This window comes from Mustela erminea, chromosome 6, assembly GCF_009829155.1.
Source record: "Mustela erminea isolate mMusErm1 chromosome 6, mMusErm1.Pri, whole genome shotgun sequence".
Taxonomy (NCBI): domain Eukaryota; kingdom Metazoa; phylum Chordata; class Mammalia; order Carnivora; family Mustelidae; genus Mustela; species Mustela erminea.
Window position 1 is genome coordinate 48,071,200 of NC_045619.1, and position 25,378 is coordinate 48,096,577.

At 38.4% G+C, this 25,378-nt stretch overlaps 2 protein-coding genes across 4 annotated transcripts in view; one reads left to right on the forward strand and one right to left on the reverse strand.

Annotated features, from left to right (window-relative positions):
• The window catches only part of CPM (carboxypeptidase M), a 72,569-nt gene extending 62,896 nt beyond the window's left edge, over positions 1 to 9,673 (forward strand). The window contains exons 8-9 of the mRNA XM_032347077.1: positions 4,625 to 4,773; positions 7,315 to 9,673. Of these exons, the coding sequence (XP_032202968.1) occupies positions 4,625 to 4,773; positions 7,315 to 7,557 (392 nt within the window). The 3' untranslated portion in view covers positions 7,558 to 9,673. The remainder of the gene's footprint in view (positions 1 to 4,624; positions 4,774 to 7,314) is intronic.
• Positions 9,674 to 16,105: 6,432 nt separating this feature from the next.
• The window catches only part of MDM2 (MDM2 proto-oncogene), a 28,242-nt gene continuing 18,969 nt past the window's right edge, over positions 16,106 to 25,378 (reverse strand). For all 3 annotated transcript variants that reach the window (XM_032347074.1, XM_032347075.1, XM_032347076.1), the window contains 4 exons: positions 25,013 to 25,173; positions 20,425 to 20,580; positions 19,626 to 19,703; positions 16,106 to 16,978 (listed from right to left, as the gene is read on the reverse strand). In XM_032347074.1, coding sequence (XP_032202965.1) covers positions 16,415 to 16,978; positions 19,626 to 19,703; positions 20,425 to 20,580; positions 25,013 to 25,173 — 959 coding nt within the window. In that variant the 3' untranslated portion in view covers positions 16,106 to 16,414. The remainder of the gene's footprint in view (positions 16,979 to 19,625; positions 19,704 to 20,424; positions 20,581 to 25,012; positions 25,174 to 25,378) is intronic.

The following is a 25,378-nucleotide window of genomic DNA, read 5'->3' on the forward strand; positions in this document are numbered from 1 at the left end:
ATTCCTACAGGCTGGCGAATGAGAATAAATTTATATTGCAATGGGTAGGAGAGGCTGAGACACAGTCCTGCCGTATGCCCCATCCCTGCTGCAGCAACCAGTGGAAGGAGCTCACAACTCCAAGCAGCAAAAGGTTTGAGCCCCTTTGTGCCGGATTTAAAAGCCACACCCAAACAATCCCTGAAAACCCCTATCTTTGAAAGTCACAGGGCTTGCTATAGTCTTATAGCGAACTGGGAAATAGTTTTTTTTTTTTTTTTTTTTAAGATTTTATTTATTTATTTGGCAGACAGAGATCACAAGTAGGCAGAGAGGCAGGTAGAGAGAGAGGAAGGGAAGCAGGCTCCCGCTGAACAGAGAGCCCAACGCGGGGCTCGATCCCAGGACCCTGGGATCATGACCTGGGCTGAAGGCAGAGGCTTAACCCACTGAGCCACCCAGGTGCCCCTGGGAAATAGTTCTTAAAGGGGCCCCAAAGGTGCACCTGGCTGCCTTCCAGAGCCCAGTGCAGAGCCAGCCAACTGAAAGACACCCAGGGGTCTTCTGTGGAAAAGCCCTGTTTGCTGGTCTTAAAGCTTTGACCTGAGGAGCAGGCATCCAATTTAACATACTTCTAGGGGTCTACTGAAATACTCTCCAAAGATGGAGGCCGGCAAACACCGTGTTTGCACTCTCCCTCCGTCCAGGTCACCAGTCACTCCCAAAAGGAAGTCTGTTCATGAATCTGGTGCCCCAGTTTTTGGGGTTACCACCCAGGGGATATCTCTCAGTAGCTCTGGTAGCCAGTGTTCATGCGTTCAGTGTTTGTGTTCATGGCTCCAACAGGACACTAGCAAACAGTTCTTAACTGGCTCTCACCCCAGGGCTTGGTGTAAAGGGAACCAGAGGCACATCCATCCCTGTCTTCCCCTGGAAGAGGTTCATCTGCATACTTCAAAAGCTTCTGTCTGAGGGTCTGGCATACAATCTGCCTGACTCTAGGTGCTGATAGGTCTGGGCACAACCTCAACTACTGGGAACTACTAAGCATAAAGACAATCACAAAGGTATGAGAAACAACTAAGAACTAGCACAGAGTTGAATGAGGAGGTTTATCTACAAAAGACCACTCCTCCAGGACTGGAAGACCATATTCCAAACAAACAAACAAAAAAAAACAAGATAAAGTCTCAAAAAAAGACCTTACTGAAATGGTGATAAGTGACTTACCTGAGGGCGCCTGGGTGGCTCAGTGGGTTAAGCCGCTGCCTTCGGCTCAGGTCATGATCTCAGGGTCCTGGGATCGAGTCCCGCATCGGGCTCTCTGCTCAGCAGGGAGCCTGCTTCCTCCTCTCTCTCTCTGCCTGCCTCTCTGCCTACTTGTAATCTCTCTCTCTGTCAAATAAATAAATAAAATCTTTAAAAAAAAAAAAAAAAAAGTGACTTACCTGATAAAGAGTTCCAATGGGGATCCCTGGGTGGCTCCGCTGGTTAAGCTGCTGCCTTCAGCTTGGGTCATGATCCAGGATTCTGGGATCAAGTCCCATATCAGGCTCCTTGCTCAGCAGGGAGCCTACTTCTCCCTCTGCCCCTGTTCATGTGCATGCACTCTTTCTCTCTCTCCTTTTCTGTCAAATAAATAAAAAAATATTTTTTAAAAAAGTGCCAATAAGGACCATAGATATGCTCACTGAACTAAGAATAGTGCATGAATGAAATGAGAATTTCAACAAAGAGGTACTATAAAACACCACCAAATAGAAGTCACACAGGTGAAGAGTACAACAGATTCAACATCAGACTAGATGAAGAAAAATCAGTGAACTTGAAGACAGGGCAATGGAACTAATCCAGTCAGAGTAGCAAAAAGAGAAGAAGGAAATAGAGTTGAGATAGCTTAAGGGACTTATGAGACAACATCGAGCATACCAACATCTGCATTACAGGGGTCCCAGAAAGAGAAGAGCGAGAGAAAGGGACAGAAAACTTGTATGAATGGCTGAAGAGTTCCCTAACCCAGGGCAGGAAACAGACCTCCAGATCCAGGATGGCCGGAGAGTTCCCAATAAGATGAGCTCAGACCCACACCAAGATATGTTATAATCAAAGCATCAGACGTTAAAGCTAGAAAATCTGAAAAGTGGCAAGAGAAAAACAACTTGTTACATACAAGGGAATCCCCATGATGTTATCAAAGGTTTTTTTTGTTTGTTTGTTTGTTTGTTTGTTTGTTTTTTCCCTCAGCAGAAGCTTTGCAAGCCAAAATGGAGTGTCACAATATATTCAAAGTACTAAAAGAAAATAACTGCCAACCAAGAATATCTGGCAAAGCTGTCCTTCAGAATTGAAGGAGAGAGAAAGGATTTTCTAGACAAGCAAAAGTTAAGGAGTTCATCGCCGCTAGACCAGGCTTACAAGAAAGGTTAAGGAAACTTCCTTAGGCTGAAATGAAAGGGTACTAATTAGTAACACAAAAACTCACTGGTAAAGGTAAATCTTTAATAAAATTCAGAACAATCTAATGTTGTAAATGTAGTGGTTAATCACTTACAAAACTATTATGAAGGTTAAAAAGACATAGTAGGAAAAATAACTAAAATAGTTTGTTAATGGATATATAAGGTAATGAGATGTAAAATGTAGGCAGGAGGGAGTAAACATACAAAGGTTTAGAATGCAACCATGTTATTATTAACTTAAAGTAGACTGTTACAGTTTTACGTAAGTGTCAAGGTAACCAAAGCTAAAGCTTACATGTAAAACAAGATGGAGGAATATAGACATGCCGCTACAGAAAACCAGCAGATTGCAACGGAAGAGAACAAGAGCAAAGGAATTACAAAACAGCCGGAAAACAATGATCAAAATGGTAATAAGTACATAATTATCAGTAATTGCTTTAAGAACTAAATCCTCCAATCAAGGGGTGCCTGGGTGGCTCAGGCCTTAGGACCCCAGAGTTGGGTCTCTGCCTTAGGTTCAGATCATGATCTCAGGGTTTTGGGATTGACACCCACATCGGGCTCTCTGCTCAGTGGGGAACCTGCTTCCCGCTCTCTCTCTGCCTGCCTCTCTGCCGTGCCTGCTTGTGATTTTTCTGTCAAATAAAAAAGTCTTTTATTTATTTATTTTTTAAAAGGTATATAGATTTTTTTTTTTAAGATTTCATTCATTTATTTGACAGACAGAGATCACAAGCAGGCAGAGAGAGAAGAGGAAGCAGGCTTCCCGTGGAGCAGAGAGCCCGATGTGGGGCTCGATCCCAGGACCCTGCTCAGCGGGGAGCCTGCTTCCCCTTCTCTCTCTGCCTACTTGTAATCTCTCTCTCTCTCTCTCAAATAAATAAATAAAATCTTTTAAAAAAAAATCTTGAAATGAAAATATAACATACCGAAACTTAAGGGATGCAGCAAAAGCAGTTCTAAGAGAGACGTTCAGAACGATAAATGCCTGCATTAAGAAACAGAGATCTCACAGAATTGCTGAACCACTGTATTGTACACCTGAATCTAATATAACACTGTATGTTAACTATACTGGATTTAAAATTTTTTTTAATTCTCATCCTAACTTTACACCTCAACGAACTAAAAAAAGAAAGAAAAAAAGCTCAAAGGAGAATGAAGAAACAAAGATCCGAACAGAATTAAATGAAATAGAAACTAAAAAGACAATAGAATAAAATCAATAAAACTAAGAGCTGGTTTTTTGAAAAGATAAACCTTTAGCTTAGACTCACCAAGAAAGAGAGCAAGAACTCAAAATCAGAAATGAAAGAGATGTTGCAACTGATACCCCAGAAATGAAAAGGATCATAAAAGACTAAACAGTTATATACCCCCAAACTGGACAACCTAGATGATAATGAAATCCATAGAAGCAAGTACCTACCAAGACTGAATCAGGAAAAAATAGAAAATTTCAACAGACCCTTTACTAATAAGGAGATTTTTGGTATGTTTTTTATTACTAATTCAAACAAAAATCCAAGACTAGATGACTTCATTGGTGAAGTCCACCATTTAAAAATGATTTAATACCAGTCCTCAAACTCTTGGGGGAAAAAAAGGAGAGAGTTCTCTCAAACTCATTTTCCAAGACCAGCATTACCCTGGTAGCAAACCAGTGACACTACAAGAAAATTAGAAGCCAATATCCCTGATGAACATAGATGCAAAAATCCTCCAACAAAGTATTAGCAAACCAACTTCAGCAATACATTAAAAAGACCTTGATCAAGTGGAATTTATTCCAGGGATGCAAGGAGGGCTTGATATGTGCAAAATCAATCAGCATGATATACCGCATTAACAAAATGAAAGATAAAAATAATATGATCATCCCAATAGATGCAGAAAAAAATTTAACAAAATTTAGCATCCATTTATAAAAACAAAACAAAAAATACTGAACTATGTTAACTAGATACATTGTGATCATTTCACAAATATACATATATCAAATCATTATGTTGTACATCTGACACTAATGTTTTATGACAATTATATCTCAATTTTTTTGAAAGGTTTGCCTTAAATAGTTATTATCCAAGCAGCTTAATAAATATTGGGTGTATTTCTCTTAAATAACTACAAGAATATTTTTTCACAGGTTGTTAACATTTAATGTTGTTTTTATCTTGCAGGTGTAAAGGGTCAAGTTTTTGATCAGAATGGAAATCCATTACCCAATGTAATTGTAGAAGTCCAAGACAGAAAACATATCTGCCCTTACAGAACGAACAAATTTGGAGAGTATTATCTTCTTCTCTTGCCTGGGTCCTATGTAATAAATGTAAGTGTACAACCTTTACTATTGTTACTAAAGCATTTCAGAAATTGTAGTACTTGCCTAGAAGGAATCTGAAATAAGTCTGGGAAGTCCCAAAAGTAGATACATCAGGACAGAAGGAAAGGACATCATCAGACTTGCCTTTGGCAGGGAATGGGAGAGGTGGGAATAATAGGAACATACAAAACAAATCGTGTTTTTTCCCAACTGGCAGGATTTTAAATAGAAGCCAAAACCTATTGCAATATGTTCTATGATAAAAGATGGAATGAACCTTATTATTAGTAAGAATAATTAAACAGTGTAGCCAAAGTACTTCCAAATTTCATAGAATACCATTTCAGTGCCCATTTCATGAAACATAATTTGTGCTATTAAAAAATGGATCGGGGCGGCACCTGGGTGGCTCAGTGGGTTAAAGCTTCTGCCTTCGGCTCAGGTCATGATCCCAGGATCGTGGGATCGAGTCCCAAGTCGGGCTCTCTGCTCAGCAGGGAGCCTGCTTCCCCCCCATCCCTCTGCCTGCCTCTGTCTACTTGTGATCTCTGTCAAATAAATAAATAAAATCTTTTTTTTAAAAAAGGGATTGGGGGGACGCCTGGGTGGCTCAGTTGGTTGGACGACTGCCTTCGGCTCAGGTCATGATCCCGGAGTCCCGGGATCGAGTCCCGCATCAGGCTCCCAGCTCCATGGGGAGTCTGCTTCGCTCTCTGACCTTCTCCTCGCTCATGCTCTCTCTCACTGTCTCTCTCAAATAAATAAATAAAATCTTAAAAAAATAAAAATAAAAATAAAAAAGGGATTGGGACACAAGTTCCTTAAAATTCATTATTAAAAAAATTAGATCCATAAATTTTACCACTATATAAAGCAAGTGACAGACATATTTTGCAGCCCTTTCATAAGCAAATGATGGTGAGTTCTAATCAATGCAAATAAAGTTCCAGGTTTAGTTCGATGAAGATGTTTGAGTCATTTATTCCTAGAGGGAGGCTGGGACTAGGTTGAGCCCAAATTAGATGTATGTGAATGCACTAAATGAATAAATACCTGATTTAGTAAGGCCAGATTGTGCCTCTTCCGCCTTGATATGACTTTCTCTAAGACTCTCAAGATTCTTCTGCTTTGCCTAGTGGATCTGTTGTGAGCTACAAGTGGTTACTCTGTGCAGAGTGGCTCCTGGGAAGAGGTGGTCATCTATAGATCTTGGTAGTAAAAACTGGTTTTGTATTTTGTTATGTCCTAAAGGTGAAAGAATGAAAGACATGTTTTGCAGTTCATAAAACTGTAGGATTCATAGCTTCTCTGTTTCACAGGTTATTCCTACAGAGCCCACCAGTGGGGCCCATCAGCTGTTAATCCTAAGAATTTCTCCTAGAACTGGAAAGACCTCAATTCACTATAAATTATTGCCTAAAAAGGCCTTTTCCTGTTACAGTGACATTTCCATTCCATGGAAAAAAGAGTATGTGTGTGGGGGGGGGTCCTTATAATGAATCTAAGTTACTTTTATGTAATCCCAAAAATAAGTCACACCTTTATAAAGTTATGAGTTGTTCATTTCCTTTTAGACTAATGTAGTACCTGTTGGCTTTAGCTGCTAGTTCTAGGACAAGGCTGGAAGGCAAGACTTTGGAAGCTGAAATGAATGACTAAAATATATACCACTTGGTGCTTATGTAAATGATTTCCCCCATTCTTTTCCTTCTCTGTATATATTAAAAGTATTTCTCAGGGGCACCTGGGTGGCCCAGTTGGTTAAGGGTCTGCCTTCAGCTCAGGCCATGATCCCAGGGTCCTGGGATTGAGCCCCCAGTCAGGCTCTCTACTGCATGGAGAGTCTTCTTCTCCCTCTCACTCCCCCCACCCCAAATGGGGGGCTTGCACGTGCTGACTCCCTTGGTCTCTCTTGCTCCCTCTCCTCCTCTCTGTCAAATACATAAATAAAGCCTCTTTTTAAAAAGGTCTTTCTCAGTAGATATCATCTCTATTTAGTTTAGCATTTATCCTCTTTTTCCTGATTTGTTCCACTGAAATCAATCAATCAATCTAGCTGAAGATTCAGACTCAGGGAGAAAGCCAGGTAAAATCAAAGCCTTTTGAGGAAGCAATAAACTTGTACACTTAGATCAGCTGCAAGGAAAGTGGAATAAATTGAGAACAGAATTCCACTTATAAATAATCTCTATACCCAATCAGGATATTACGTACAGAGTTGGAACAAAGGGTAACAGTCAAATCTTTACCTTTGCTCTCCATAAAAATGATGGGGAGAGCACCAGTCTGTGGCTTCCTTCTCCTAGCTTACTTTTCCAGATAAAGGACTGGTTGCATTATTTCACTTCGTAACTCCAGGGAACAGGCCCTGGACAGATCATTCAGTGAGTCGGCCTGAAGCTAGCTGTTCCTAGCCTGGGAGGCCTGGCAGCTGGTTATGTGTGCTTCATAAAGGCTGCATTTTAGTGGTGGATGTCAGTGTTTTTAGTGTTGGCACCGCAAAACATCTGTAATCACTCAGATGATTGTTTTTTTGTTTCCTCTCAGGTTACAGTCCCTGGACACAATCCATACCTCACAAAGGTGGTTATTCCAGAAAAATCCCAGAACTTCAGTGCTCTTAAAAAGGATATTTTACTTCCCTTCAGAGGACAGCTGGATTCTATCCCAGTATCAAATCCTTCATGTCCTAAGATTCCTCTGTATAGTGATTTGCCAAGCCACTCAGCTGCAACAAAGCCTGGTCTGTTCTTATTTTTAGTGACTGTCTTTCACATGTTTGTCAAATAAAGCAAAATGTGAAACACAACCCCCATCACTACCTGGAATCAGGGATTACTCACGCCAGGTTGCTGCAACTCTTTGAACTCCCTCTGTGGGACCTTGACTGAAGAAACACCATGGTCCTTCCCTAAGGAGAGAAATGGTTGTTTTCAAACCACAACGAACAATGTGTGGTGATAACAAAAGGAATGATTTAATCTTGACGAATGGAAGACACCTTTCAAGTACTGTCCACTTACACTTAATCTTGAAGTTGTCTTGGGAATTTATAAGAAAAACTTGAGAATCAAGAAAGAAGTTCCTGCAAGAAAAAAAAAAAAAAGAAAAAGAAAAAAAAACAGCAAATTTTGTACACAGAGAGCCAGGTGAATATAAGCAATGAAGATGAACATGTACATGGAGTAGATGAACTGTCTACGGAACCTGGCCGTGAGTGCTGTATGGGAAGATACAGTTACGTGCCATATATAATTACTTCTCAGCACAGGGAGAAATGATGATAGGACTGGGACATATTTCATTTCACAAATGTTCTAAGGAAATAGTGGAAAGAGGCAGCCATGTCTCAGTGGCTCAAGAAAAACCATGGGCCTGATGGGATGACAAGGTTCTATCTACAGAGCCCCAAACCAACAGTTCAATTAAGTCCCTCCATTCTGCACTCAGATGCCACAGTTCTGTCATGCTGATGACCTCCAGATGTATAGTTCTAGCATCTTGGCTGAGCTTCAAACTCAAGTCCCAACTTCCCACTGTACATATCCACCGGAGTTTGACCCCCAGGTACCTCATACTCAATGATGTTGAAACTGAACATATTTTTCTCCCTGGAGCTGCTCTTACTTAGACCCTGTACTTGTCTCTGGTATCACTGAACTTGAAACCTGAGAGTCATCCTTGATATTCCCTCCTCTTCCCTCAGCCCAGAGTCAGTCAGTCACGAAAGACTGATGTGAATTACAAAATGTTGATTTATTCTCCTCTCTCCATGGCTGGCAACGGCAAGTTTAGGCCATCGTGATTCACTGGTACCATTTCAACAGTTTTACTGCTCTCTTGTGCCTAGCCTTCTCTTCAAATCTGTCTTCCACACAGCACTGGGGAAGAAGGTCTACTCAAAACAAAAAACAATTAACGAACAGTTTGTGTCCTGCGTGTTAGCACCATTCTGACCTACCACCGCTCCTTTCCCACTCCTTTATAACTCAGTGCAGGTGTCAACTCCTCCAGGAAGCCTTTGCTGACCATGATCCCTCCCAGTCCTTTCCACTTCCTCCCAGTCAATCTGGGGACCTTTCCTCTTTGGTGCTCAAATTAAATGGGTTACCTCTATTATGAATTTACAACTGTATTATGATCTATTCTCATTTGTGATTTTCCCTAACAGAATGTGAGCTTTGAGGGTCTGTTCAATTAGTTTGAAAAATTCATTTTTCTATCTTCAGAGCCCAGTACATAGTAGAAACTGAATGAATGAGTGAACAAAGAGTTCCATGAACCTATACCCAGTCTCTCCCAGAAACCGTGTTGGGCTTTGAGTCATTTTGTCCAACAAGGTCCTATGCTTTGGCAATCTCCAGCTCAGTAACAACTGACAGAAGAGTTTTCAAATATGTATCAACAAATAAACTCAAATATGGTGTTTTTAGTATGCTTTGCAGTTATCCTAAGGTTCATAGTAAATATATTATGTTACCAGTTAACAACATAAGCTACTTTTATATTGAAAAACAAAATTTTTACCATCAATACTCAACTGAAGCAACTATTCTCCACTATCAGGAGAGTTAACCTATCTTAAAATATTTTATGTAAGAATTAAGGGGGGAAACATCAAACCAAAAAATAGCAACTCCGAAGCAAATTTCAAAATGCTGTGTATTGCTTATGGAATGTGAGTTCCTTGGTTCTTTAAACTGAATGTTCCCTAGGATCTGGAAATGGAACTATACTACACTTGCTACATGATGAATGTGTGAGAACCACAAATGAATGGAAGCCACCCAGGCATGTAGGAACTATTCCTGTGCCAAGCTTAATCCACATGCACAAAATCATACTTGTTTATCTAAACAGCATTTGTAGTCCTTTTATCTCTTATAAAATCTGGTAATAATTTGAATATCTGAATAATTTTTATTTAAATAAACTAATTTATTATATACTTGAAAGTATGTATTAATATTACAGAAATGATTTTGATATGCTACAATGCACACAGAACTCGATTTCCCATCAAGCCTTATTTTTCAGTCAGACATTCTGAGTTCTAACTTTTCTAAGATCCCAATTTTCAAAGGGACATGAACCAAAACCTGAACTGGTTTATAAGCCTTCATGTAAATCCCTTAAGGAAATAAAGTTTTTAAAATCAGAAGTTCTATCAAAATCATTTAGAGACAAGTAAAACAAACTCCAATCCAAATCTAAACCAAACCTGAACTTAATACAGATCATGTTCAGGGCACCTATTTTGCAGCAAAGTGCTCAGAAGTAAACTTTGTGGGGAGGGTCTGGTATGATTGGACCTCCACTAACCAAGTGTCCAAGGGGAGAAACCACCATGCAATTCCAGCTACACTCAGACCAGAGCCCCAAATCTCCCCATATGACATCTTTCCTACTATCCTCTTACCCTCTTAGACTCGAGGTTATTATGATCCTCAGGTTCTAAGTTCAGGTGCAATTCCTTTTATGGAGGAAACAACATGGTAAATGTTTATAAAATAGAGAATAGTAGATGGGATGAGAATAAAATTTTAATTAGAAGGCAAGGACCCTGAGTTCAAACCCACCCCGCATTCAGTTTTTTACCTGTTAAATGAAGGCCCCTGTTTGATGGATTCTGTGACTATCAAAAGCTGTCATTTAAGATGCCATATTCTGATGTCCTTTCTGGTACTTGCCCAGGAAGAGAAAGGGTAATTAACACTAGGTGGCATAAATATTTTGAAGGACCAGGCCTTAAAGACCAGGTCTTTTTGCTTCAGATACAAACAGAATTAACCTAAAAACTGAAACACTGGCTAGCTGGAATGAGAATTTAATAATAGCTAAGGAATCTCCTGAACTAACAGGAGATACTATCATATATCTAGGAAGTATTTTGGAGAAATGTTAAGTCCCCACAGGTGTCATTTTGATTTTGGTGCTCAATTATCACGTCCAGAGCAGAAATATTTTTAAAAGCCTCTTAGCATTTTTGAAAGTCTAAGAAATGAATGTTGTGTTTTGTTCCAGAAGTGAATTTGCATTTGTAATGTTTTTAAAACTGTTAAAAGAAGTTATCTCCAGCTTTAGAAAGTAAAAATATCTGATACTGGATTGGAAATACCTTTTCCTAGGGCATCCAGAAAAAATGAGCACAGGATACTATCTCATTGCAACAGGGTAAACTACTTATTAAGAAGTTTGCTTTTTATTCTACAGTGACAATACAGTTGTCTATTTTATGACAGATCCCTTATAACTTCCGCATGACTTCAGATGTGGGAAGGCAGGAGAAAATGATTACTGAAGAACCCAAAAAAAAAAAAAAAATCAACAACAACAAAAACAAACCACATCACAATACCTAAAACAGAAGTTTAGGGGAAGAGTTTAACTCCCTTAGAGACTTTACCTTCTATCACTAATGAGCAGAGTATCTGCTCACCACAAAACATCTTATCCTGCCTTAGCATATGAACTACTCCACAGCCTTTTATAGATGTTTCACAGCTGATTTATAAGTTTTCTCAGTCACTTTTTTCTGTACTATAAGAACTTGCACAAATTGTCTAAAAGTTTATTGGGAAGGGACCATCACTACCTCTGAAATTAGTAAATTCAGAATATTACCTTTTTTTTAAGATGTTATTTATTTATTTGAGAGAGAGCAAGCACATGAGCAGGGTGGAGGTGGAGAGCAAATGGAGAGGGAAAGCAGGCTCCCTGCTGAGCAGGGAGCCTGATGCAGGGCTCAATCCCAGGACCCCCAGATCATGACCTGAGCTAAAGGCAGATGATTAACCAGCTGAGCTGCCCAGGTGACCCTCCTGATTCTTAATAAAGAATATTCACGTAAGCAATGAATATGGTTTCCTTCCATTACCATTACCTTAAAAACAAATATGCAAATGTAATGAAGTCCACATACTAGACAGAACGGATGACCACCAAATAAAGCCTGAATAAGACCAAATTTATGATCTTTTTATTAGGCAGTAATAATGCAACAACTCTTCAAAATCCAGTCACTCCAGGACAGTTATGATAGAAACACTCATCCTGTTATATATGTTATATTCTAAATCTAAATTTTGTACCATGGGGCAAATGATGGATGAAAAATGTGCCTTCTGATTAAAAAAAAAAAAATTGCAAACTTCAGAATGCTCATTAATGTATTAAAGTCACCAAGAAATCATGCAGAAAAGAAATGGATTTTCCAAACATACTTAAGAAAAAGAACCATTTCCTTAAATAGTTTAGCCTAGTACCATCCCTCTGAACTTATATTCCTTGATTACCAAACATATTTTGGGAAATGCTGATATAGGGAGAAGTCTTTGTCCCAAGTAATAAATTTTGTTGATTTCAAAGTGCTTTTGAAGCACAGGGTATAGTTAAAAAAGACTTGAAATTGGAAAATTAACAGCTCCCAACCCTCATCACTGTAACCCCTGATGTGAAATTTCTGGCCAAGGACAGACAAGTTTGCCCTCTGAAACGTGTATAACGGTTTAAATGAGACATGGCTGAGTACAAAATGGCTAATTTAGAGGTACCAATTTCTAAAAAATGATGAATAGCTCAACTTATTAAATGGGGAAAAAAAGGTTTTCTCTTTCCAAGAGAATTCATTATATATAGAAACCCCTTTGGCAGAAGTTCCCTGGAACATTTTAGCTAGACTTCAGTATTTACAGTTCTTTAGAGGGTCCATTACTCCCCACTCCCACAGAAAGCAAGATGCAATTTTTAAATGGACTTAATTTTAAAACATTAGAATAGGGCAAAGAAGTATAACAAATGATTAATCCAGTTTCTGGATGGCAGAATTATGTGCTTTTGTTTTTCCAACTTCATTTTTGAAATTTTCTATTATTTACAATTTTTGTTTTTCTGTTTTTTTATAATGAAAGAAAAGCAAATGATTTAATGACTGCAGCCTCAAAGTTTGGGACAACAGTTTACACAGGTAATTGCTGCATCTTCTTAACACATTCATTAAACATTTCCAGAGCTTATGCTGAAATAGCACTTACTTAAGTCAAAGTTAATTTAAAAATTATTTTCCCTTATTTACTACGGACATGAAGTTCTGAAGGATGAATACCAAAGGATTTCAAGGACCAAGGTGGGAAGTTTGTATTTTAACAAGCAAGAGCAGAACTCCACCACGTCTTTGCTCTCTAGCCCAGCATGTTGTCCCGAGTGTTCTATCCCCTTAGGGGTCTACCTACCATCAAAGGATACCTGCGGAGAACTCCCAGAGTAGTGCTACCACCTTGTGGTCAGAAAAGTGTTTAATTAAAGAGATTTGGTCTTCTCACTTGCCTCTTAAAAAATAAATAAATAAATAAATAAATAAATAAATAAATAAACGTGAGAAAAGGTGGAAAAAATACAGAGGGATGTTTTAAGCAAAGCCTTACCAATTCTGTTAAATTCTGATACCGTATCAACTTTGGAAAACCACTGTTTTGTTAGACTGTTTCTCTTTTGCCTTTAAAGTAATTTACTGCAATTATTGCAACACTGCAAACTTTTTTCTGGGTATTTTTTAAAACTGTCTTTTCCTCTTATAAATTTGAGAAAACTACCCAACTGTTTTCCTTGACAATCATGCTTTACTGAACGCCTCCTGTGCACACAATGCATTGTACTGGGAGGGGAGGGGTGTTGGGGGAGGAGGGAGTTACAAACAGATGTTACAACCTGCTTTTGGAGTTAAGATGCAAAGCAACGTATCAGTACATTTAAGTGTGAACAAAGTACCTAAGAGTTGAGACAATGTAGAAGGGGAACAAATAGGATTAATTCAAGGCTAATCCAGCTGGGTTTTGGAGTGGTAATGGTTATAAATGGATACAAAAAAAGTAATTGAAAGCTACTATTTGTAAGTCTTTACTATCTGCCAGACCCTACTGTAGGCTCTATAGATTTGTCTCTAATTCTAAGGTCTCAAAGCAAGTACCAGATCTGCTCTTTGAATTTAGCCCTTCCCACTCCATTAAGATGAAAATGACTCGAGAGAGAATGCAAATGAACTTTGTTGCAGTAAAAGGGTTTAAGAGTACAGTGGTGAAACAAAAGTAGCTGTTTCATAGAGAAGTCTACAAGTCTAAAATGAACCCCAGAACATTTGCGATAATATTAAACAAGAAATAGAATTACTTAAGTTTTTTTCTGTATTTAAATCAGGGGACCAACATGAAGCTATCTGTAAACTACCTATAAATGAACCAAAAATGGGAGAGACCAAAGGCAGTAAGGTCAATTCAGGTAGGTTTTACTTGGATCTTAGAAGGCGGCCTAATACAGGGTGTAACCTGGAAAGGTATACGAAAATTAACACATAAAAGCACTAAAACTTAACAAATGTTTAAACGGAATTCATCTAACATGACAGTAACAAAAATGGAGGAAAAAGACAAATTTTGCAATTTGGAATGGGAAAGATTTACCATATTAAGTTGACTTTGTTAGTAGGAAACAGGAGGAGAGGAAAATGTCTTTTTTTAATTTTTTTTAAGAATTGAGAGAGCATGAGCAAGTCGGGGGAGGGAGCAGTGACAAGGGAGAAGCAGACTCCCCACCAAGCAGGGAACCTTATATGGGGCTTGATGGCGGAGGCTCAGATCATGACCTGAACCAAAGACAGCCGCTTAACCAACCAAGTGAGCCACCAGGTGCTCCAGTGTCCATAATTTTTAAAAACATGCACCTTTAAAGAAGAGCTTTAAAAGAGAATAAAAATTTGTTTTAGGATCATCTCTCTCCTAAAAATAACCAATTATGGTCTTCTTATCCAAAGTATTATTTTAACAATTTTAATACATCATTTCAAATGTATTACCTATAATAAATTACTGAACATGTGAGTCCCCCATCTGCTTACACTTGAAACTACTCTTGTTCTATGTTGTTGCTTTTTATTAGTTCCTATTAACAGTCCATTTTATAATTAAACACTCTGAACACCTTATGTGCTACTGCTTTAATATATTTATCTTTTTAAAGCAGTACTTGTAAATATCCCAAACTCCCTACCACATATAAGTGAAAGCTGGCTCTGTACAATAGGCAATATGGCCACAGACTTAAGATAAAGAAACGCTTTTCTGTAAAGATTAACTCAAACCCCGGTACAAAATCCAAACAGCGAGCAAGTGCAACCACAAACTTTCCACGATGCCATGACAACTTGCAGTTACCACCCTAAACCAACAGATGTCTACACACTACACACTCATCAGTATCTTTAAAACCTTCATTAAAAATGAAGGTGAACAAAATGATGCAAATAGCTAACCCGGTCTGACTTTGGAGCCCACAGACTCCTGCTTTGAAGTTAGCTTTAAGACATGCCCTAATGCTTTGAGATTCACTCAAGAAATTCTTATTGATCACCTATATATCAGTGTCACAATCAAGAAGTTCATGGCCTCATGGAATTTAGCTTTAGAGATGATACAGAGAAATTACAGAAAATTACAACAGGGCTTTTCATGCTGACAGGTAGCAGGGTGGTTATTCCTAGCTTTCCTCCCTGCCTACATTCCTTCCAAAACATTCACCATCACTTGTTGAAAAACCACTTAAGCCAACCTACCATGTGAAAACACAAGTGAATGAGAGGGAGAAAACAGCATTTCATAGCTGTATTAAACTTTTTAAACATCATTCTCTCAAGTTGAGTCTTATTCAATGCCTTGGAGGCTCCCAACTGCATCAAACTGTCCGTTAGTATGTGTACTGCCACACTGGGCAGTCTTACGCATTCCAAAAACAGAAACACATTCAGACTTACCTTTAATTACCCAAGCAGATGATATTCAAGTATAATTTCTATTTTAACAAAACTCATTATTACAAAAAAAAGTTTGTAAGATCCAAAAATCACATTTTTTTTTCCAGGCAATTTTTACTTGCCTGATTTTTTTTTTTTTAAGATTCTATTTACTTGTCAGAGAGAGAGAGGGAGCACACAAGCAGGCAGAGAGGCAGGCAGAGGCAGAGAGAGAAGCAGGCTCCCTGCTGAGCAAGGAGCCCGATGCAGGACTCAATCCCAGAACTCTGGGATCATGACCCAAGCCGAAGGCAGCGGCTTAACCCACTGAGCCACCCAGGTGTCCCCAAAAATCACATTCTTGAAACAATTCTTAATCATTTAATATTTTTATTTGTAAATCAATAAATATGTATACTAAACCTAAAAATTTAGACAATTTAATGCAAAGCATGGTGAATGAAACTGTCTGCAGATTTGAATGTTTTGTAAATAGCATAATCACTGCATACCATAACCTGAATGTACATAACTTATATTCAAATGTCGTATTTTTTTAAATCAGGTACTTCTCTAAATTTTAAGGGAGTGGAAATCATTTAAGATATGAAGAGTAAGGGTTAAGGATGAGCTATATGTCCAATTTTAATTACATTAAAACCCAAATATAAACAAAAGTGAAATTTTTCTAAAAGAAGTACTTACTACTGCCCCTCCCAAAGTAGGTAAATTACACTACAGAGAAGAAATCTACATGTACAGATAATTTCTTCCATTGGTTATGTGTAAAAAAATAATTTTATGTTGTCTAAATTTTTAGGGTTATATAGTTAGAAATATAAGGCTCTACTTTTATAGACATGTCCATTAAGGGAAATAAGTTAGCACAATCATTTGAATTGGTTGTCTACATACTGGACAGGGCTTATTCCTTTTCTTTAGCTTCTTTGCACATGTAAAGCATGCCATAAGATGTCCTGTTTTGCCATGAACAATGCAACCGTTTTTAGGTCGACCTTGGCAAATCACACAAGGTTCAATGGCATTAAGGGGAAAACTAGATTCCACAATTTCTTCTTTGTCTTGTGTTTCTTCCCTCTCAAACTCTTTGACATCTTCTTGGCTGCTATAAATGATGCTATTAGAAGTTGATGGCTGAGAAAAGTCCTCACTTTCTTGGGATTGGGAGGCTTGTGTGATTTTATCATCATTTTCCTCAGCACACGGTTCTCTGGAATCACTCACTGAAGATTTTTTACAATCAGGGACATCAAAGCCCTCTTCTACTTGCGTTGAGTTTTCTAGTTTGGCTTTCTCAGGCATTTTCCCTTTATCTTCAGGAAGCCAATTCTCACGAAGGGCCCAACATCTGTTGCAATGAGGTGGAAGAGGAGGATTCATTTCGCTGCACGAAGTACACTTCCAATAGTCCTTCAATGAAAAAAGACAGTTTCTGTAACCCTTTAACAACTAGTCACAGCCACCACTAGCAACTGCAATATGTCTGAGGTACAATCTAGCATAGAGTTCAATTTTCAGCACTTCATGTTTTACATAAAACATTTGACATGTAGCAATTTTTCCTCAAGCATGAGATTATAAAGTACATAATTTTTTAGCCAAACCATGCCAAAGAATCCTAAAACAAAAAATGTATTCACCATGATCTTAGCCACATCCCAATAAAGTTTTCTGTTTAAGGACAGATACAGTTGGTTCATTTTACTGAAAGTGTGATGTAGTCTTTTATTCTGAAATGAGGCCTGTACTCACTTCACTCCCTTAATTAAAGGCTCAACCCTGGATACTGTGGCCAACATCCACCCAATCAATCTAGATGAAGCTACTGCCCAATGTGCCAGTGAAAAAGACTGCCTCAGAAGTGCCCTAAAACCTGGGCTCAACTGAGTGTTCCCTAACTTCATCCACAAAGGAAACACAAATCTTCTTTTTAGCAATCACTGCCAGCTAAAATCTGTCATCCTTGTCATTACCCAAAATGTATGCCCCTTATTTATCTATACTTCCTGTGTACTCATCTCTGTAAGTGCTAACTGCTTCTCCCATACTTCAGCTTACTTCCCAAACCTTTCTACCATCACACAATGTGGATAATAAACTCCCTTACCATCCCCAGACTCTTTAACAAACATATCCCTATCTCTTCTCTTAACTACAACATGGTTCTTGCCTAAGGAGAATTTCCATGTAAAACCTGCCATGATTAACCATTTCTAAAATGCCTCACAAATTAGCAGCAAGGACGGAGATGACTTCATTCTCCCACATTAGTTCTTTCAAGTTTTCAAACTAGGTTGCTACCTAACTGATAAAACCAAAGACAAAAGTTTTGTGATATGGGAGAGAGAATGCTTCAAAGAGTCTAATAAATTTTAGAATCTATGTTTGACATCAAATGAATCAACCAGTCACTTGAATTATTTTCTAATACAGCAAAAATTTTTTTTCAAAAATCTTACAATTTCATCTTTTTTGCATTTTGATAATAACTTTTCAACTCAGCCAAAAAAAAAAAAAAAAGAGAGAGAGATTTCCCATTCAAATGTAATTAAAGGCAATATTAAGAGGAAAAAATTAAAGCATTAATATTGAATTTAAAAAACACAACTTACCTCAGGAACCCCAAGAAGCATAAAATGAGTTCTTTTATTATTACTTTTGTTTTTAGAGAGGGAGAGAGAGAAACTTAAGCAGGCTCATGGTAGGCACAGGGTCAATGCAAGGATCCACGTCAACAACCCTGAGAGCATGACCTGAGCCAACATCAAGAGTTGGACACAACTGACTGAGCCACCCAGGCGCCCCTTGGTCCTGGGTTTTTGTTTTGTTTTGTTTTGTTTTGTTTTAAGATTTTTATTTATTTATGTGAAAGAGAGAGCACACATGCATGTGTGGGGCGGGGGGGGGGGGGGTGAGCAAAGGGAGAGGGACAAGCAGACTCTGCCCTGAGCACTGAGCCAGGTGCTGGGCTCAATCTCATAACCCTGAGGTCATGGACCTGAGCCAAAATCAAGAGTCAGGACACTCAGCTGACTGAGCCCTCCAGGCACCCGTCCTGAACTCTTAAATAGCAAATCCTACCTACCACATTACCTAGTACAAATGAACAAGATTGGCAAAATGTTGATAACTATTAAAGCTGGGTGATAAATACACTAGAGATACATAATCCTACTCTCTCGGCCATACATACTTGAAATTTTAGATTAAAAAATTTCTAAGTTCAGGGGCACCTGGGTGGCTCAGTTGGTTAAGCATCTGCCTTCAGCTCAGGTCATGATCCCAGAGTCCTGGGATTTGAGCCCCACATTGGGCTTTCTGCTCAGTGTGGAGCCTGCTTTTCCCACTCTCTCCAACTGCCCCTGCCCCTGCTTCTGCTATCAAATAAACAAATCTTAAAAAAATTTTTTTTTTCCAAAGTTCAAATGCCTGCCCCCTGCCCCCCAACACAAACCATAAAAATTCAGTAATGGGTGCCTGGTCGGCTCAGATAGTTAAGCATCTGCCTTCAGCTCAGGTCATAATCTCGGGGTCCTGGGATCGAGCCCATATCAAGCTCCCTGCTCAGTAGGGATCAGTCTTCTCCCTCTCCCTCTGCCTGCAGCTACCCCTGCTTGTGCTCCCTCTCTGCAAATAAATAAAATCTTTTTTTTTTTAAGATTTTATTTATTTATTTGACAGACAGAGATCACAAGTAGGCAGAGAGGCAGGCAGAGAGAGAGGAGGAAGCAGGCTCGCTGCTAAGCAGAGAACCCAATGCAGGGCTCGATCCCAGGATCCTGTGATCATGACCTAAGCCGAAAGCAGACGCTTTAACCCACTGAGCCACCCAGGTGCCCCTGTAAATAAAAATAATCTTAAGAAAAAAAAAAAAATTCAGTAACAGATTCCGACACAACAAATAAAAAAACAAAACGCTTTACAACTTTCTGAAAACATTTTAATTTTATAGAAATTACCTCGTGTCAGGAAGCAGACTAGGCATATTTTTCTAACCTTAACTTCTATGTTTTCTTAATTCCTTAAAAAGGAATTAAAAAGGCAGATGTATACTTACAGCTAAGGAAATTTCAGGATCTTCTTCAAATGAATCTGTATCACTCTCCTCTGCCTGATACACAGTTACTCGATATACCTAATAAAACAAACCCATTAGCACCAATTCATCATCTTTCTTCCTTAACCAGGAATGAAAAGCACATATTACTATATATGAGAAATTCTGAGACAGAGGTCAAATGGAATAAGCTAAGGGTGGAAAAGTGGAGAACCATGAAATCCTGACTCACTATGGTTAAAAGGCAACAGACAGGATGTTTAAAATGAGTAAGGCAAAAAATTCAATATACGCATTTTTATTTTATAAATATGGAGATATTAAGTAACTATGAAATAGCTAGCAATGTTGAAGGTAATCACCTCCAGTGACTTTAACTGTGTGCACACTCTTATAAAAAGTAAATTAATATTTTTTAAAGTAAATTAATATTAACAGAGGGTATTTTTTAAATTTATTTTTTTAAGTAAACTCCACTCCACAAATATGGGGCTTGAACTCATGACCCCAGGATCAAGAACATGCTCCACCTACTGAGCCAGCTAGGTGCCCCAAAGAGGGGAATTTTTCTTAAAATAAGACTATTACAAGAATGTTCACTGACTTTATGCCATTTATAGTTACAAGAATATAAATCAGACAACATGGAACTACAAAAGCTTCAAGTCCACAAAATATTCTAGTTTGAACAAATCAAAAGTCAAAGGTTAAGTGAAATCAGAGTACATTATTATTTCAACTATCAATGAATACAGAAAATATTGAAGGACTTTAGACATAATTAGAGAAATAAAACTACCTCATCATCTTCATCTGAGAGTTCTTGTCCTTCTTCACTAAGACTATAATCTTCTGAATCGAGAGACTCAACTTCAAATTCTACACTGAATTGATCTGAAACCGAATCCTGATCCAACCAATCAGCTGATTGTTCACTTACACCAGCATCAAGATCCTAAAATCGGAGGGGAGAAAAAAAAGTTACTTAAAATACATTATCTCTTGGCCTCTTAGCTTCCTAGCTCATCCCTGCAGTCCCATTTCCTCCTTAGATCCCCCTGCACAATGACACTAGATTAAGATTCTGGGTTACTATTACATCAGTATTTTCTTCCCCATTCAAAATCTCCGTTCAAAAGGCTAAATCCCTTTGACAGTCAAGGTTCACACATGACCATATTAACATTTTCATCCTCTCTCCAACCAGACACTCCCTCTCCTGCAAATCCCCCAAATATGAGCAATCAGCCAGATCTACATTTTTTTTTCCCTCAACCAAACTTGGCATTTCAACTTGCACACTTTACCTCTCTCACTGGAGTAACTTAATAGTTTTTAAGTCCCACTCATCCTTTTTTGCTAAAGATTCTGTCAATACCACAATTAAAAGAGCACTTCTCCTTTTAATTATCTTTACTACTTACATATTAAATATATTTATATACATAATTATAATTTTAAACATAAATTATGCATAATTTTGCTTGCATGAGTCTTAGATATCAGAGTTATACACACCTTAAGAGTTAAAAACATGTCTTAATCTATATCTTCAGATTGGGAGAATGCTAGTAGCTACAATCCACATAGTAATTATGGGATTTATTTTTTTTAATGATTTGAGAGAGTGAGCAAGCAAGCGAGAGAAGAACAGGGGGAAGGGCAGAGGCTCAGGGAGAAGCAGACTCCTCACTGAGCAAGGAGCCTAACCTGAAGGCAGACGCTTGACTGACTGAGCCACCCACGTACCCCATGAGATTTATTTTGTAATGAACTTTGAGAATAATCTCTTCGGAAGAGCTTTCAGACATAATTTTTTTAGATTTTTAAAATTCTGCATCAGCTCATGTGGTTCCTCATATCATAGTTTAAGAACCCTAGTAAGACCATCAATCCCGTAATATTTGCGGTCACTGACAAGAGGAACATACACAAAGCTCAAAGCTAGAACTAGAAAAAAGAGGAATATAAAGCGGAAAAGTCTAAGAATCAAGATACAAACATTCTTCTAGATTTGCCACTAAGGAGCTATTTAACCTTGGACATATTTAACCTATAAAGACCACAGCTAGCTACTTCATCTCTGAGAGGAGTTTGAATTAAATGATCTTTAATATTTCTATTATCTATAAAAATGAAATATTTTATAAACACTGAGGTTAAAAGACTTTTTATAGTGAAGTTAGGAAAGCAGTAGTAAAAGTAAAAATGACAAGCTGCATTTCTAATTCTTTTTTTTTTTTAAGATTTTATTTATTTATTTGACAGACAGAGATCACAAGCAGGCAGAGAGGCAGGCAGAGAGAGAAGGAGGGGAAGCAGGCTCCTTGCTGAGAGGAGAGCCCAATGTGGGGCTCGATCCCAGGTCCCTGGGATTATGACCCCAGCCGAAGGCAGAGGCTTTAACCCACTGAGCCACCCAGGCGCCCCTGCATTTCTAATTCTTAACAAGGATTCTATTAACAGGTTAAAATTATATACCAAGCTAGGATACAACCTCTAATAAAGTAACCTAACAAATTGAATATGTCAATTAACTAGAATTTAGTGCACTAAGTTTAGAATATGGGGATAAATCACAAGACAGACTGAAGTCTCAGCAAGTATCTTCTGAGGTATGGGTTGGCAAAAGTACAGCCTACAGCCCATCTACTTCTATAAATCCAGTTTTACTGAGCCCAGCCATTTCCTGTCATCTACAACTGCTCTAAGCCTGACAGCACACTGAGTAGCTGCAACAAAGACCACTGGCCCACAAAGCCCAAAAGTTTCTAGCTGGCCCTTTACAGGAAAATTTGCCAATTCCTGTTCTAGGGTGCTATGAAGAAAAGTAAATTAAAAGCTGTTTTTTAACATTTTGGCTAATGTTCAAAACAGAATGACCCAGAAACCTTTAAAGTATTGTACATGTAAAAAGCATCAGAAAGATCTTAAATTTTGAAGTCAGAAGTCCCTGGTTTTTGCCCCAATTCCAACTGTGGCAGTTATGGGATCTTAAACAAGTTATTTAAAACCCTCAAGTTTATCTTTCCCATCTGTAAATGGAATTTGAGGCTACTGAAATATATAAACTGCCTAGTACAGAGCCTATAATATAGCCTTAGTTAATCAATTTACTAAAACCGTAAGAAAGACGGAAAACAAATGCACTTTTCTTTAACCCCCTTCACAAACTGACAAACACCACCACCAAATGAGGAAGCTAACATTTTCATATCGGATAAACCAAAATTAAGGGGGAAAGCCCTGCCCTACCAAAAGCTTTCACAACTAGAAACTAAGCCTGAAAAACTAAAAACTTAGTTTTTAATAGAATTTTTAGAAGACAATATAGGATGGGACTAAGAGAAAAAGAAATACCCTGTTTCTTTGGTAACAAGGCAGTGTCCCAGGTAAAAAGCAAAAACAAGGACTTTAAATATCATTTAACTAGAATTCTGAAACAACTTTAATAAAGACTGTAAGTTTAACAGGGCACAGGAGTCCTATTTAAATCATTTCTAAGGAAAAGAATTATCTAAACATGGGGTTTGTGTACATGTCAAGTTTTCTTTAATTGGATTCAATTTTCAGACTGGCATGTTTGCCCTCAAGATCCTGTATTGTTTTTTCCATAACATTTATTAAATGTCTCAATTACCTGTTTCATTGTTGATGATGTGTCTCCCGATGAGGGCAAGGACCGTGTCTACCTTGACTACCACTCCACCCCAGTGCCAGACAGAACCTGGCACAGCAAACACTGGCAGACCCACTCACTGAAGAACTTGCTCTCTGTGCCACCTACTGGCCTACAGAAGTAACAGCTCTAGTAAATCCCAACTCTGGAGGGTCCACCTGTATCCATTAAAATCATTGCTTGGAAGAGAAAAATGTAATATAATACGCGTATAAAGTAACAATACAGAAAAAGTAAGAATAAGGTTACTATCACAACTGATTCAGTCCCCTACACCTTCTAGGAACTATAAAATGGATCACGAATATCCAAAATAATGACACTGAGGTACTGCCAGATTAAAAATAAAAGTTCCATTTTTCATACTGTAAAGACAAATGTTTACTGACAAGAAAGATAATATTCCATTTGTCAGGAATTCTTGTTAGCAAAAAAAAAAAAAAAAAAAAGATTTTTTAACCAAACTTCTTTCAATAACATTTCTGAAGAATTTTACTCCTAATGCTTTGGGATTTTGTTATCAATAATCAGAAAGTGCTAACACTCTCCCACCATCCATGCAGTAACATACCTACATCCCACAGCCTTAGTAAACAAACCTTTCCTGATATCTAGGCCTTTGTATGGCAAATGTGTACCTTAGACTATGGTGACAAATTTGTTGGTAGTTACAATAATAAAGATACTGTTACTCTAAATCTTCAAAACAAACCTGCCTTAGAATTCTAAGACAGCTAACTGAATCAAATTTGTTTTTGTTCCCTTGTTTTTTAAAAAGTAAAACAACAATTCCTCAGACTACCCTATACTCCAATTTATTTGAATTTACTATTGGTGCAGTGGCTCACAAACATTCTCCAATATTTGGAATGACATTAACATCAATATCGGTACTAACCTTTACCAACACACCCCACAACTATCTTCCACCCTTCCCTCAAACCTGGGGTTGGGAGTAGAGATGATCTATACAGTAGTTTTATTTTTAAATACTTATTTATTTATTTGAGAAAGAGAGAGCACGAGCATGCACATGCATGCATTCACAAGCAGAGTGAGAAGCAGGCTCCTCTGGGAGCAGGGGATCGAAGGACCCAGTGATCATGACCGGAGTTGAAGACAGCCACTTAAACCAATCGAGCCACCCAGGCACCCCAGTAGTTTTTTTTTAAGATTTTTTTTTTTTTAATTTATTTGACAGAGATCACAAGTAGGCAGAGAGGCAGGCAGAGAGAGAGGAAGTGAAGCAGGTTCCACGCCAAGCAGAGTCCAATTCGGGGCTCGATCCCAGGACTCTGGGATCATGACCCGAGCTGAAGGCAGAGGCTTTAACCCACTGAGCCACCCAGGTGCCCCAGCCCTAGTAGTTTTATGGGACAGAAAAATTGAGCACTGTGTATGACAGCAATTGCATAGCATATATGTGCATTTTATCCAAACACTTATTAGGACTGCTAAAACTAGATTTTAAAAACAAGAGTCTTATTTTTTTTTTCTTTAAAGATTTTATTTATTCATTTGACAGCACAAGCAGCGGGGAGCAGCAGGCAGAGGGAGGGAGAAGCAGGCACCCCACAGAGCAGGGAACCCCACGCAGGCCTCAATCCTAAGACCCCAGGACCACAACCCTAGCAGAAAGCAGACATTTAACTGACTGAGCCACCTAGGTGCCTCAAGAGTCTTGTTTTATTTAAAATGAAAAGATTACCGGATTTGATGGCGTCCCTGTTGATTCACTGCTACTGCTTCTTTCACAACATATCTCCCTTATTACACACAGAGCAAGGCTTTCATCAAAGGAAAGGGAAATACTATCAGACTTGTGGCGCTTTCTCTGCCGTTCTCCAGGTAATTCATCTGAATGTTCTTCTGGATACATAAAGACAAAGAAGTTAATTAAAACCCTATATTGTGATTCATTTAGCAAATGAGCTGCCATAAGTACCTACTTGTACCAAAACTTTATTTCAATGAAATTAAATAGAAAGAGTCAATTACTACTATTTCAAAGACGAACAGTTTTACTGGTTCTGTCCAACTAAGAGCTATGACAGAATGCTGTATTTTGGGGGCA